At 40.4% G+C, this 13,510-nt stretch overlaps 2 protein-coding genes across 4 annotated transcripts; both read right to left on the bottom strand.

Moving 5' to 3' along the window:
• Nucleotides 1–513: 513 nt before the first annotated feature.
• Nucleotides 514–7,432, bottom strand: LOC142895968 (solute carrier family 2, facilitated glucose transporter member 5-like). 2 transcript variants are annotated; one of them, XM_076037356.1, is made up of 12 exons: nucleotides 7,057–7,432; nucleotides 5,985–6,077; nucleotides 5,664–5,824; nucleotides 5,107–5,231; nucleotides 4,491–4,620; nucleotides 3,551–3,699; nucleotides 2,826–3,010; nucleotides 2,631–2,741; nucleotides 1,860–1,961; nucleotides 1,698–1,773; nucleotides 1,479–1,606; nucleotides 514–1,138 (listed from the first exon to the last, which is right to left on the bottom strand). In XM_076037356.1, the coding sequence occupies exons 1-12, from the start codon at nucleotides 7,066–7,068 to the stop codon at nucleotides 947–949; spliced, it is 1,464 nt and encodes a 487-aa protein (XP_075893471.1). In that variant the 5' UTR covers nucleotides 7,069–7,432; the 3' UTR covers nucleotides 514–946. The 2 variants fall into 2 exon arrangements, with proteins under 2 accessions (XP_075893471.1, XP_075893472.1); XM_076037357.1 differs by having other exon boundaries at nucleotides 1,479–1,600.
• Nucleotides 7,433–7,559: 127 nt separating this feature from the next.
• On the bottom strand, nucleotides 7,560–12,995 carry psmf1 (proteasome inhibitor subunit 1). 2 transcript variants are annotated; one of them, XM_076037359.1, is made up of 9 exons: nucleotides 12,861–12,995; nucleotides 12,372–12,518; nucleotides 10,843–10,995; nucleotides 10,459–10,541; nucleotides 9,727–9,888; nucleotides 9,466–9,513; nucleotides 9,141–9,197; nucleotides 8,778–8,939; nucleotides 7,560–8,155 (listed from the first exon to the last, which is right to left on the bottom strand). In XM_076037359.1, exons 2-9 carry the CDS (start codon nucleotides 12,498–12,500, stop codon nucleotides 8,104–8,106), a joined length of 846 nt encoding a protein of 281 aa, XP_075893474.1. In that variant the 5' UTR covers nucleotides 12,501–12,518; nucleotides 12,861–12,995; the 3' UTR covers nucleotides 7,560–8,103. The 2 variants fall into 2 exon arrangements, with proteins under 2 accessions (XP_075893474.1, XP_075893473.1); XM_076037358.1 differs by lacking the exon at nucleotides 12,861–12,995 and having other exon boundaries at nucleotides 12,372–12,641.
• Nucleotides 12,996–13,510: the final 515 nt, after the last annotated feature.

Here is a 13,510-nt window from a genome sequence, read left to right as displayed (position 1 = left end):
TGTCGCTGCGTTGGCGGTGCTCAGACTTCCAGACACCTTTAGTATCTGGAAGTCTGACAACTGGAGACAGTCTGAGATCTCTGACCAAGATTTTTCTCCTTTTTAAAAAAAAAAAAAAAAAATACACTCTGCACTAGTATTTACTCTTACAGTGGTGATAAGGGGTTATTTGTTATACATTGTTTAAAGACAAAGTGCAAGAAGCTGTAATAATTGTTTGATTGAAAGTGTCTTTTCGTCACTGAGAAATGGTTTTATTTTCACTTATATTGGTACTTATAAGTGTAAATTATGATTTTTCTTTTTCCCTGAGGATCATTAAGGCTTAAATGTTTTGCTTTTTGCTATTAGTCTGTTGCAAAGTGCCTTCTAAATACTGATTGTGAACAGTGGTGGATTAAAAAAAGGTCCCGTTATGTTTTTTGTTGGTTTTTTAAGGGGGAGAAGGGTTTAGAATTGTACAGAGTGGCGTGCATTGACACTTTTGTATAAAAACACACACACACAAAAATGTACCATATGTTAGCAGGATGTTTTATTGTGACGCTCAGCAAGATGGCTCTAGAAACATGTGGGCTCTATGTTTTACTATAACATCTTTGACATGTTTCAGTATACGCATACTTTTCTATAGATATTTGTTTTTGTACTCTGTTATTGAGTCTCATTTCCTCCTTTGGGACAGAGGTGAGCAACAAATAAATTAAAATTTAAAAAAGCTCCCAACTCCTCTGTTGGACTTTTTTTTTTTTTTTTTTTTTTAAGAAGAAAACAATACAATTGCAACATGAGCTGTTTATAGTGAAAGAACATTGGAAAAGTTAATTCGGCATAACACTGACGCCTTTAACTTAAAACTTTGACGGTCACGATTTGTTCTCTGAACCTCATAAAATCGAATGGAAACAGCTCCACAATGGCTCAAAAAAAAACATTAAAAAGTGATTTAAAGTTTAGTTGCAAGTTGTATGTCAGTTTTCTCAACTGACGCTGTGTTCCTATAATTCAATTTATTGAAATCCTTCATAATCTCCACCATCGTCTTTCCTTTTGTTTCCGGAACGTAACGTATCAAAAAAGCAGCACTGGCGAAGCAGTACACCACAAAAATCAGGAAGCAGAACGGGCCGAGTCCATCCTGTAAAACACAACACTGAAGTTAAAACTGCTCCTTGACTCTCCTTCAAACATTTTGTGTTGCTGTTGTGTGGTGTGGCAAGGCGCAGAGGGCCCGAGCAGGCTTTGAACCCAAGACTCCCAGGTAATAGCCATGCGTGCTTAACCATTAGGCCAAAGGGATATCCTTTTGGCCAAGGAGCCAGGGCGCATGATCTATTGGAGGCATAGTGACAGGACCGCCACTGCCACACATGCCAGTGTTTGTACGCAACGATCAGCATGTGTTAGTTTTGTTTTCAAAAAAAAAAAAAAGTTTTGTTTTCAAGGCTTCACGGGAGGATGAACAGTCGGCATCTCACCACAATGTAGCCGAAACACAGCCCTATGAAGAACATGCCCAGGTAGTTAACGGTCCCGCCGATCACATACGCAGAAGGACGCCAGGCTTGTAGGAAGAGATCAGCTGGGAGAGCCATAGAAACTCCAGCTGGAGTCACGCATATGAATAAACAATCCCAATGCGAACTGAAGGTATTTGCACTGTGTTTCAGGTTTACAATGATGAGCCAAAAACTTACAGGGTCCAAGTCCGTACATGCAGATGACAAAAAAGATCAGAGCGATGTTCACATAGGGGATCCAAAAGCCGAGATGCTGTATGAAAAGGCAGATGGTTACTAAGTGGGGGTGGGGGTACAAAAAAACCCCAAAACAGACTATCTGGAGCTTTCTGCCTTCACCTTGATGGACAGTGTGACAGTGAGCCCACACATGGTGAGACCCATCAACAGGTAGCCGTAGCCCATCAGCTTCTTTCTACCAGTGCGATCAATCAAGAAAGCCTGAAACAAACAGCAGATGTGTACGGAAGACGATTAGGGCCACAATAAGAGATTTTTTTTTCACATTTTGAGAATAAAGTTTAAATTTTGAGATTAAAATCGAAATTTCGAGAAAAAAGTTGATGTAAAAAAGACAAAATGCCGTGAATAAAATCAAAATTTTGCAATTATTTATTATATTATGATTATAAGAACTGGATACCGCACTGGCAATATGGTGGCGCGCCGACCTTTCCCAGTGGCTACTTGTGGTACTGCAGCAAAAAAAATTCCCATAGGCACAAAAAGTATTTTTCCCAGAGACCGCAACACAAAAATAAAGGCCTTTAAAACGACTGACAGGAGGACTGTGACCTGAAACGCAATTCATATCAAATCTTTCTATTGTAGGTTTTTCAGTTATGGTCTTTTAGTCGTTTTTAAAAAGGCCGGAAAATCACCAGAAAAGAGTTTGTCGTACGTGCTGCTGTGTCTCAGCTCGTTCTGATTGTCTGCGTCCTGACGTGTCTGTAAGGGACATTCTCCAGAATCGTTCTAATTGGCCAAAGTGACACTACTGCGCACGTTCTTTGGGCCCATTAATGCGGAAGTCATTCGGCATATGCGCTGGGTGAGCAACTACATTGAAATGAATGGGGCACCATCTCAGAGTTTGGGGGCGTTGCTTACACTCAGCGAAACAGCAATTAATTCTGTTGCTCCAACACCAATGGAAAGGTACGACATCTGCCCCTCCGGCACGCCTGAATCACGGAAGATGTCAAAGATGTAGAAGTACAACTGAGCACAAAAACAAAAACACTGTCAGGTGAAACGCTCTCTGTGCGGAGGAAGTGGGGAGAGTGTGCGTGGGGCTGAACATACAGCGTTGATCCCACAGAACTGGAGACCGGCACAGGGGATGCACAGAGTGAGGAGCTGCCACCTCACACAGGGAGAGCGGAGCACATCCTTCAGGGTCTTCCTCTCACCCAGCATGCTCTCCCTCTCCCTCTGCATGTCATCCACCTCCTGCGTCAGGTCCTCCTCCTGCCACAGCCACTGCAAAGCTGGCGAAAATAATTGTCATCATTTGTCTCGTTGAAAAAAATCAAAAGAAAAATACTGTTTTTCTTTTTTTTTTCTTATTTTAGTTATTTGAACTGATCCCATATACTCCCATTTTCAGATCTTTATTTCAAAATCTCTGCCTTGCACCATTTATTATCTGGAACATACTGTGCAGAGGCTCTAAAGGGGACTCCAGACAACCACAGAAAATCAGCACGACAATTGATTTTTACTGTCCAGTAATTACAAATGGACAAAAAAAAATAAAAAAACTTTGTGCAAGATGGGGTTGGATGATGTTTCAGTGTCTACTTTTATGGCTGTTGTGTTTATAGTCACATTCATTTTTGTGCACTCTCTGCTTTTTCATAGTTTGTTATTTTTTACATTCTATAAGTTAAGATATATGAAACGATGCGTTTCGATTGTGCATTGATTGTCTCAACAAGACAATCGAAGCAGAAAGTCAAATCAACCTTTTGGCTTTTCAGACATTTCACTGTAACACCCTAACCCGAACCTGGACCTGTGTGCCTCACCTTTACGGGCCCCCTCAGTGTCTCCCTTGTCAATGTACAGGTGCCTCGGTGCCTCGGGGAAAAACGGTAGCGTGACGAGCTGCAGGAGGGCGGGGACGCCACCAAATGCCAAGAGATGCGGCCACATTTCCTCCGTCCCCATCATCTCCCTACCAAAGAGGATCACAGCAGCGGCAGGAGTGCTGGCGATGTATGCATCAGAACCGGACAATGTCACTGAGACTATTCTATGAATCATTAGGTGAAATCTGTCAGCAAGATATGTCACATCCCCAGGTCATGCGCGTGGTGTAGGGTGGGATGTGTGAGGGGGGGCAGGGTGATTTGGCTCCTGCTGATCAGCATGGCTCACCTGTTCCTGGTCTCCTCATCATCACACAGCCAACACCTGTCTGCCATCTGGCCTCCCAGTATTCAATCCAGACTTTTCAACTGACTCATCGCCTGGTTGTTCTGCAGTGGGACTTGCGCCTAGCTGGTGTGCTTATGAACTTAAATCTATAATGGACAAGTGTCAGCTGTTCTGGTTTGGTGCCCCCTCGGATGAAATGCAGCAGTCTCAGGTCGTAAAATTTATGCAACAAGACTTTTACATTACAATATACAATATTATTGCTTGTGGATTTGATTTCTTTGATTTTTTTTTATTTTTGCATATTGCATTTTAATTCCACCTGCCTTTTAACTGACCTGCATTATCTACCTCACCGCTCCAAACGGCCTTGCCACCCCTTCCTTTTCCTCTTATGTATCTAAACACCTTGCAATTGTTCCTCTCTGAGTCTGCATTGGGGTTTGCCAGTTCTGATATTTTGACAAAATAAGGTTGAACAGATTTTTAAAAAATGGTTTAAACAATAACTCCTCTTAGACAGTTTGCTTCTACATGTTTTGACAGATATCTTCTTTTGTGTGTTAGACTTCGGAGACCAGTCCTCACTTGATGCCAATGATTTGACCTACGACCTTTCCCAGTCCAATAAAAATGGAGGGCGTGAGAGTGAGGAGCCCTCTGAGGTTCTTTGGAGAACATTCCCCAACATACATGAGGTGCGCGTTCACGCCGAGACCTGTGGAGCATAAAGAGAAGCAGAGAAAAACACCTGCATAAACCGAATACACAAATGCAGAGCCGTGAGGTTGCACCTTTGACTGTACATACAGATGGACGCAGTCATCGTGAGTTCAGCCATTGGTCTGTGAATACCTGTTCTGAAGCCTCAAGATTTTTTTTTAACCAGAGATGGGCAGTGATTGGAGTGTCACTGCTGCATGTGCCCCAATGCCCACAAACCTGCTGCTCAGCCGACTTAAGTGCCGTAGCCACAACGTTAAAGCCATTTTTACACAAAATTGTACAATTTAGCACATTTAGACCAACCAAAAAACATAACCAGTTTGTAAGGGTATGAGGTTTGTTCTCTGTATTGTCAGCCAGTCATTTTTGGCAATCCATGATAGAATGCAGGTTAGGGTGGCGCATAAGATGCTCGGTCCATCATCTGCCATCAATGGGTCACACCTTGGAATGTCCTTGTCGATCAGTTCGAACATACCAACATTATATCCATAGAGAAATCGTCCCAGCAGGATCATCTCAAACGATTTTGCAGTTCGACTGAAGAGCATGAGAAAAGCTGCGGCAATGGCCACAACATTGTTGAACAGAAGGACTTTTTTCCTAAAAAAACAAAAAACAAAACAACATACACTGTTATTACAGTTTCATCATTTACCTCATTTCATTTTTATTGCAACCACCGGCAGCCCCTGTTTTCTAGTTTTTATCAAACAACGTCATGCCCTCAAAAAAGGTTTCTGGTGTCAAACATAACATTTAAACATCACATCTTGAAATATTCACGCAAACAAAATGGAATTGAGATGCTTCAGAGTTGATCAAGCATTTCTGTATTTATTAATGATTTGTGACACTAATGATTCAGGCCCCCTGACACTTTTACATACTATTTAGAAGGAAAGTGTTATTTGGAAGAAAGGGGAAAAAAAACAGGTGTCAGCATGTAATTGTTGAGTGGGTTGCCAATAATTAGCAGCCCTGTGGAACATTACAGCCGCATCCGTTAAGCCTGGCTGCGTTTGTGTGTCTCACCGTCCGTAAGTGACGGGGAGACTGCCGCTGTGAATGGCCCCGGCCCAGGCCCCCAGGCTCAGCACCGCCAGGATGAAGGACCAGATGAACTGCTGTGTAGAATTGGCCACTGGGACTCCGTACCTGCACATCCACGTGCGGTTTACAAAACTCTGCACATGCTGCATGGAGTGAGAGGTCGACAGGCAGCACGTTACATGGCAGCTGGAGATGATATCGTCTAGCTAGCGACCGCTCCGCTGATTGCTCGGGCCAAACATTATAGTGTCGATGGGGACAAGACTGAACACAATTTTACACTCAAATGGATGGAAGTTGTACCACTGCGGGAGAGGCGATGACAGACACTTGCATCCCAAACTGAAAGGACCCTCCAATGCCCAACACCAGGGTCAACAGGTAAAGCCTCCAGTACTGGAAGATGTCAAGTGGGAAGACAGGAAGGGGAAGAAAAAAAAAAAGGGCACTTAAATTTCTTTTATTTGGACATTTGCAAATAATTGTCAAAGCAGCGAGGGACCCATATGCACCCAAATGTTGAATGGGTATATGATTCATACGAATAAAACTGAAGGAGGCACAGCCAGACGTGACAGCATTGACTCCCCGACAGTTTCTCTTTATCTTGAGGTGCTGAGTTCTAAACTGAATAAGAATTATAAATGAAGTTCCTTTTGTAACCAAGAAAGGATTCCAGTTTAGTTTCCTTTTAGGATTCATAGACTTGCAACAGGGACAATGACGCCCTGCTGTTCTCCCAGGATGTCTGTTTTAGGACTGTAGACATTTACTTGCCCGCTCGGCACTCTTCTCTCAGAACACACTGTGTTCAACAGCAGCACCTCACGATGAAACACCAAGAACCTTTCCCTGGAAGACTGTAAGAGCCTGGCTCACTGGTGTATGTAGGTTTGTAATGACTGGGGAGCCAAACAAAACAGACCAACTATAGAATGTATATCACACAGCAGATGGGAAAATGGGATGAGTTTCTCTGGGTGCCAGCTATTATTGAGGCTCATGGTCAAGAAACTATCTCTTAAATAGGACACTCCATATGGCTAGCAAGCAGAAACTATTTTATCTTTCTGTTCACGAGGTTCAACTGATGTTGCACCCAAAGCATCAAACCACAGTTTTTTTTCCCAAGACCTAAAACTGCCCAAACAATAACTTCTCTATTAATGGGAGAAGAAGAACAAATGTCTGTATCAATAAAAAAAAATAAAAAAAACAGAATACAAATCTATCCGATAGAAGAGTTCTATAGCACAAGTCAAGCAGAGCAATGAGTGACTTTTCAAATTTGCAACAATTTTTGTAAGCTATCTATTATTATCTTAACTATTTTTACTTTGTCCAATACTTTATATACGTCACAGTGCTCCCTTACCTTCCCTTCCATTTCCTGTGCTGTCTGTCTGGATGCTGGCCTCAAAATGAAGACATAGTATAAGGCTAATGCCCTCTATAGTTAGACGTTAATAGGGTTCAGTTTTCTATCTTTATTAACTCATGTTTTCAAATGTGTAACCGTGACAAAGCAATATGCCAGAATCGTCATGGTACATCGGCTTGATTCCTGTATCATCTGAAATCATAATTCTTTAATTTAATGACAATTTACATAGTTTATACATTGTTTTAAGCTGGAGCACAAACTAGATGTCCTGACTTTAACTCAAATTATTACTGTCATCAAGCATCCCTTAAATTCATCTTTGGCTGGCAAAAGTAACAAAGTAACCCTGAAATCAAAATCCAGGTTAATAAACCTGAAAAGCACAATTACTGTATAAAGCTGAATTGTGTCCCCTATTGTGCATAAATATGCAGATCATTTTGCCTGACATGCTTTTTGTTTGTGTTGTGTATGTAAGTAAATAAAACTTGTGATTCATTTTGATCATTTTTATTTGGCTGTTGTATATTTCAATCTAAAACATGGATAATTAATAAACAAAAATCCTCCAGATTATTCAATATATTATTTACACATCATATGACCTGAACAGAGTTTTTTTTCTTTTTCTTTTAATTCTTTTTTTTTTATTATTTTTTTAGCAAAATAAAGCTAGAAACTTGGTTTTAATTTTGGGAATAAATTGCAAGTTTGGACCAAAGAAAAACAATAAGCACATTTTATTGCTTGCTTTCCCATTAAAACATCTTGCGAACCCAAGATCAAGTCCGACATGTTTAAAACTAACTGCTTATGTGTAACTAAATCTAGTTGAAAACATATGAGCATAAGTATATTAATATTATGTATTATAAGTTACTGTAATGAAATGAGCAAGTAAGAATTAAAGCCTCTTTTCAAACAGGAGGAGTAAGTCAAAGACAAATCTACAACTTTCGGAGAGCTGGTTAAAGCCAGTGGTGGCTCTTAAAATGGCACACGACAGAGGAAATGCAGGGGGAGGGAACACTGCTGGGACTACATGAACATGTCGTCAAAACCAGGTGGAGGCATGTGGTCTGGATCAGGCCTAGAAAGGACAGAGAGGCAACACTGGTTTATGTCAAAGCCTGTCCATTTCGCATCATATCCAAAAAGACTTTCAACTAAATATTAATCTACATCACCTGTTACATAAACCAAGGGATAAATGAATGAAATGAGCAATCAATACCAATATGTCAACAGCTGTTAACTATGAGGAAAACTCCCCTAATCTTTTTATTGTTGTAGATTTTAGGTGAACATGATTTAAAAGTCCAGTATGTAAGATTTAGTAGCATCTAGTGGTAAAAAAGGATACTACACAAACATGAACGCTCATATTTTTTTTGATATGATGTTTTGGCCATGATGTCACATTAGCCACATGAGAAGCAAGTTAGCTATGAAGTTAGCTGCAGCCTGTTAACTTAGTCTATCTACTGCGAAGACAGCATGTGACTATCACACCACATTGCAAACAATTTTCTCTCGTCAGCAAAGTTTCTTTGGCTCTGCACTGGGCCCTTTAAAATGTGCTTATCAAGACATTTTTAAATATAGAATGGGGTTAAATAGCATAAATGCATATTTTTAAAACACTGAACATATGAACCCATTTCCTTGAGAGTACACATTGTATAATTAGTATGAGTAATACTGCGTCTCACCCTGGTCTTCCTCGTCCAACTGGTCCAAAAGGGTCAAAGCGAGCCCCTGGAGGGACAGCTCCAGGAGGAAGAACTCCTGGAATCCCACCGGATGGATCAAAACCAGAGCGGGGAAAACCTGACCTCAAAGGGTCCACTATCATCCCACCATGGCCATGTGGCCTACACAGGCAGGGAGAGGCAGAGCATTAATCACATATTGATTTTAAAAACAAACAAATGACAACAAAACATTGTACATTCCCTGATAAAAATACACAACACTGGTAATGGTATCGTCTTACAAGCGAGTGAATGTGAAAAATCAAACGTGAACACTATGACTAAAACTTTTTGTGGGATTAGATTTGAAGAGAAACTCACCCAAAGGGATCGAGATCTGCTCTTCCAGGTTCAAGCAGAGGGAACATGGGGTTGGGGCTGAAATGAGAAGCAGCGCACTAATTACAATGCACACTAGGTGTCCATGGAAGCAAAAGCGCTGCAGTTATTATTATCTGTACTTGTACGCTAGGCCAATAAAGCCATAATTTGGCGATCACATCTACACCATAATGAAATTCTTCAAAAGTATCTGTGGAATCCAATACTGCAACACAGCCACTACAGTATGTATGATATGCAATAACACTTGCTTGTCCCTAAAATGATTCAGTGGAATTTTCTAATGCTCATAACAGAGACTCACCCAATACTTGATCTTCCTGGCCCGTGCAGAGGAAACCTAGGGTTGGAGCTGAAACCCAAGCCCAAACCAAATAGTCATCTTATAATTTGTTAAAAAAAAGAATCAAGTGATGATGATTTAAGATTATAGTCTCATACTTTATCTCTTTATCTTTCTATTTTTATTCTCATGCAAGAGGGAAGGACATCAGCAACAATTCCAGCACATATCTGTAATTTACATGTCAGAATTTTTCAGCGTGAGCAAGCGTTTCAAGTGTACCTGGTGGGACTGTACAGAGGATCGCTGCCTTCCCTCCGTTGCCGTTGCTCCTCCTGCTCTCTCTGACGTTCATTCTCTGTGCTCTGTGCTGCTGTTCTGTCTGGCAGGAGCAGCAGCTGACTTCTCACCTTGGCTGACAGACTGTCTGTGTCCTTGAACACACTGCAAGGAAAAAGAGTTGTATGGTTTTTTTGTTTTGTTTGTTTGTTTGTTTGTTTTTTACCAAAATTCCTGGTTGACAACTTTACTATTTCAGCCACGTTTATGTGGGGAATATTGAAATAAAAGCGTTCGAAAGAGATGAAAACTGGCCTTTTGTCTAAATTTGGCCTGTTTACAATTAAAGCCAAGTCAAAACTCAAATGTTAATCAATCATTAATATCGGCTATACCTCCACTTCTGCAGTTCACATTTTTGTAGGATGCATTGCATACATCTAATTAAGATGTGTTAATAAATGTGAAAAAATGAAATACTGAAAAGCCCTAATATTATGAAGAGGAGCTATTTTTTGTTGCAATTTAAGTCAAACAATTTTAGTTGTAGAATTTTTCTAATTGAAATGACAGACAACACACCAAGTTGTCTGGATTGGGCAAATATTACTTAATTCCTTTTACTTATTTCCACATCTCTGATTTAATCCAGTAAAACATGTGCTTGTATTCTTTACTGGTGTCTTTACAAAGATTCAGCCCTCTTTTTAAAATAAGATAGAACTACCTACTTACCTTTCAAAGTTCTGCAGCTGCTGAGCATCAACATGATCATCGACGTTGACAGTTAGGCCTGCAACCTGCTCCGTGTTGGCATTCTTTTCACAAAAACAGTCACAAGGAACAGAAAATGACCCAAATAATTGACACAATTACAAATCTATCCACTACATTGGTTATTTGGGTTAGTTAAAGGTCATAATGGGCCAGTCAACAATGGCACAGTGCAAGAGAATTAATCATTAATTATTCCTCACATTGATTTGGGTACTGTGAGTACAAAAACAATAGTCAACTTTCAATGATGATATTGACATACCGGTAATTAAAAAGAACAAATCAATTTTAGAAATTACAAAAGGTGTCAACACGGTGGACACGTCAACCAGTTTTGCTTACCATTAGATAGAAGGTCAGGATGGAGTTGTCAAGAATGGCTTTGAGGAGGAGGCTGGTGTCATCATCTTTGGCTTTATACCGCAGGCTGTACAATTCTTTGTTGGCACTCCAGTCAGGTGGCAGCAATTCTGACATCTTATCGCTGCCACTGGGCTGAAGGGGTATAAGTGAGAGGGGTGGAGCGAGCAGAAGAGACCAGGTTTCATAAATTTCGGAAACCACATTGCATTTTTGAACATAATTGGCTCTTGTCTTGGCATAAAAAAAATTGTAGTCAAGAAATTTGACTACTTGGCAAAAAAAAAAAACTTGGCTTGGCATTATCAACTTGTTAATCACCAAAAAAACAAAACAAAACAAAACAAAAAACCCCAAACAAACAAATAAAAACAAAGGGTCAACAAAGGGGGAAATACTATACTACTAAATGAAAACACATCTATTCGCTCTGTGCTAAAGCAGTCGCAAGAGATTTAAGGTCATTCTAAGGGATGACTATAAATTTAGCAGTCTCTAAGATGTGAGCACATGGGAAGTTTGCTCTAAAATGCTTTGTGAATAAAGAAAAGGCAGCGCTGGTTTATACTTAATGCCGATGACAGACACGCAGTTTTCCTAAAGCCATGCATGACGAGATAAAACTCTGAGGGCAGAGTGACAGTCTGCATCTAGCAGCTTGGAGGGGAGTATAAATTACACTATCATATTGTTGAACACAAACTACGGCTGACTGAACAGTTTGCTCAGTTCAGGTCCCTGCATGCCCAATATTTGTTCAAGACAACAAGAGATAGCGTGATGCTGCACGTAGAAGAGTACTGGGGCGGTGTGGGAGGGTCTCTAAATAAAGCAAGGAAATTGTATTATTGTGATATTTTATTATTTTTGTATTGTTGGACTTTCATCTTTCAGCATTTCTGTGCGAATAACTGAAAGGTAAATTGAGTATTGTAATTTGGTGTTTTGCTACACCAACGTTAAGAGGTAATATGCACTGTCTTCTGAAAAACTACTTCATGCAAACCATTCATGGGCATATACAACATAAATAACATTCTCATATGTATGTACCCAATCGACTTATGTTTCGATTTAGCATTAAAATATTATGACACAGTCACTCCGTGGTGCATTCAAAGGCTGGAATCAATACAAGTAGCGCTGGTGTCCGTCACTTATTACTGTCCCCCAGAAACATCGGCGTTTAACTGAAAGGAATATCCGTAACTTTACTACCCGCAATACATTTTTCGGTTGGTTGTGTTGTGCTTTCATTCATTTGTGCTGGGCTGCTGTCTCTAAAGTCTGTCGAGCTTTTAATGCCCCCTTAAAAAAAAAAAGAAAAGAAAAAAAAAGGCGAGGTAAATGAGGTAGCAGTATATCAAGCTAATGGTTATTACTGTTGCCGTCATAGCTGATTTAGTTTAGTGAAGTCAGTGATCATGACATGGCATGTTTAATGCGCAACACATCTACTGTGTTGAAAAGTATGTAAACAAGCCGCCGCCGCCGAACCAGCGGTCACTTACCTCGTCTCCTGAGCCGATACATCGGTATCCATTCTTTATGATGTCCCAGTGAACGTAGCACACGAGGGCGTCCTGTGGACAGCTAATACCGCCAGCCACGGAGGAATAGAGCACCTCCAAACCCGCCATGTCTCCTGGATCTAAAAACTATTGACGCATCAAGTCAGGAGCACGAAAAGGAGGCCAAACCGAAAGTGCGTAAGGCGTGCTTATTTAAATAGTCCAGCAGGTGTCAGCACTCCTACTTTCAATATTACCAAATGGAACGAGCGACCCAGACACAATAATCAGATGCGTTCATGGGCATGTCAGACCTCATAATTATTTGTACACGGGTGGTAATTTATTGAGTCATATTTCTGTTTTTGGAAAAATTGACCAAAACAAGATTATATATTTGGGGCGTGGCTACATTTGGATTGACAGGACGACGATTATGCGTTAAATTACGCCAGTGAAACTGCTAGTTTACAGTGTTTGCAGAGCTACCTGTTTTCAGATGATTGCCAGAGTGCATTTTAATCCAAGAAGTAATGAGGTCACAATGTTACCAATTCAGTGAAAAACTAAATTATACATAGACATTTTATAATTCGTTTGGCTTCACTTGACAAGAACCAGTCAATTCCCCCAAAAATAAGATGTTATATTGGGTATATTGGTAGGTAGACATATGTACAGAATTCCATTTCTTTGATCCTGGATTAAAGACAAGGATGATCTTCCCTGTATGGATCTTCCCTGTATTGGACCTATCCAACGACCATCATCTGCCAACATATGAATATCTTTTCATTCTTGAGGACATTTGAATTGGTACACAAGTTCCAGTAGATGTCAGGATGATTGAAAATAATATTAATGGTTTGTTTAATGGTGAAAATAGTTCTCTGCTATGCAATGTTGTGGGTTCTTACAAAATAGATGTCATTGCAATCCCTCTAGCAACCTAAACTTAGGCACCACGTCCCCCCAAAAAATAGGGTTAGGCAGGTTAGGTAACTCCCTCTCTGAGTTTAGGGTTAGGATTGCAGTAAAAGTAAGGGTTGTGGTTAGCGTTGGGATTGGGGTTAGGGTTTGAGTTGGTGTTAGGGGGTGAGTGCCCCCTTATATATATACATATTTATATATATATATAT

Source organism: Nelusetta ayraudi, unplaced genomic scaffold (genome assembly GCF_046127955.1).
Source record: "Nelusetta ayraudi isolate G7.1 ecotype Tasmania unplaced genomic scaffold, CSIRO-AGI_Nayr_v1 ptg000050l, whole genome shotgun sequence".
NCBI lineage: Eukaryota > Metazoa > Chordata > Actinopteri > Tetraodontiformes > Monacanthidae > Nelusetta > Nelusetta ayraudi.
The sequence above is the reverse complement of the archived record's forward strand: the minus strand, read 5'-3'. Positions and strand labels throughout refer to the sequence as shown.

Coding starts and splice junctions, on each gene's coding strand:
- LOC142895968 (XM_076037356.1), bottom strand. Junction 5,232..5,663: donor CTCCCCGTCACTTACGGACG/GTGAGACACACA, acceptor TTGTTTTTTTAG/GAAAAAAGTCCTTCTGTTCA. Junction 4,621..5,106: donor TCTCTATGGATATAATGTTG/GTATGTTCGAAC, acceptor TATGCTCCACAG/GTCTCGGCGTGAACGCGCAC.
- psmf1 (XM_076037359.1), bottom strand. CDS start 12,500: ATGGCGGGTTTGGAGGTGCTCTATTCCTCCGTGGCTGGCGGTATTAGC. Junction 9,889..10,458: donor CAGCTGCAGAACTTTGAAAG/GTAAGTAGGTAG, acceptor TTTTCCTTGCAG/TGTGTTCAAGGACACAGACA. Junction 8,156..8,777: donor GTTGGACGAGGAAGACCAGG/GTGAGACGCAGT, acceptor TGTCCTTTCTAG/GCCTGATCCAGACCACATGC.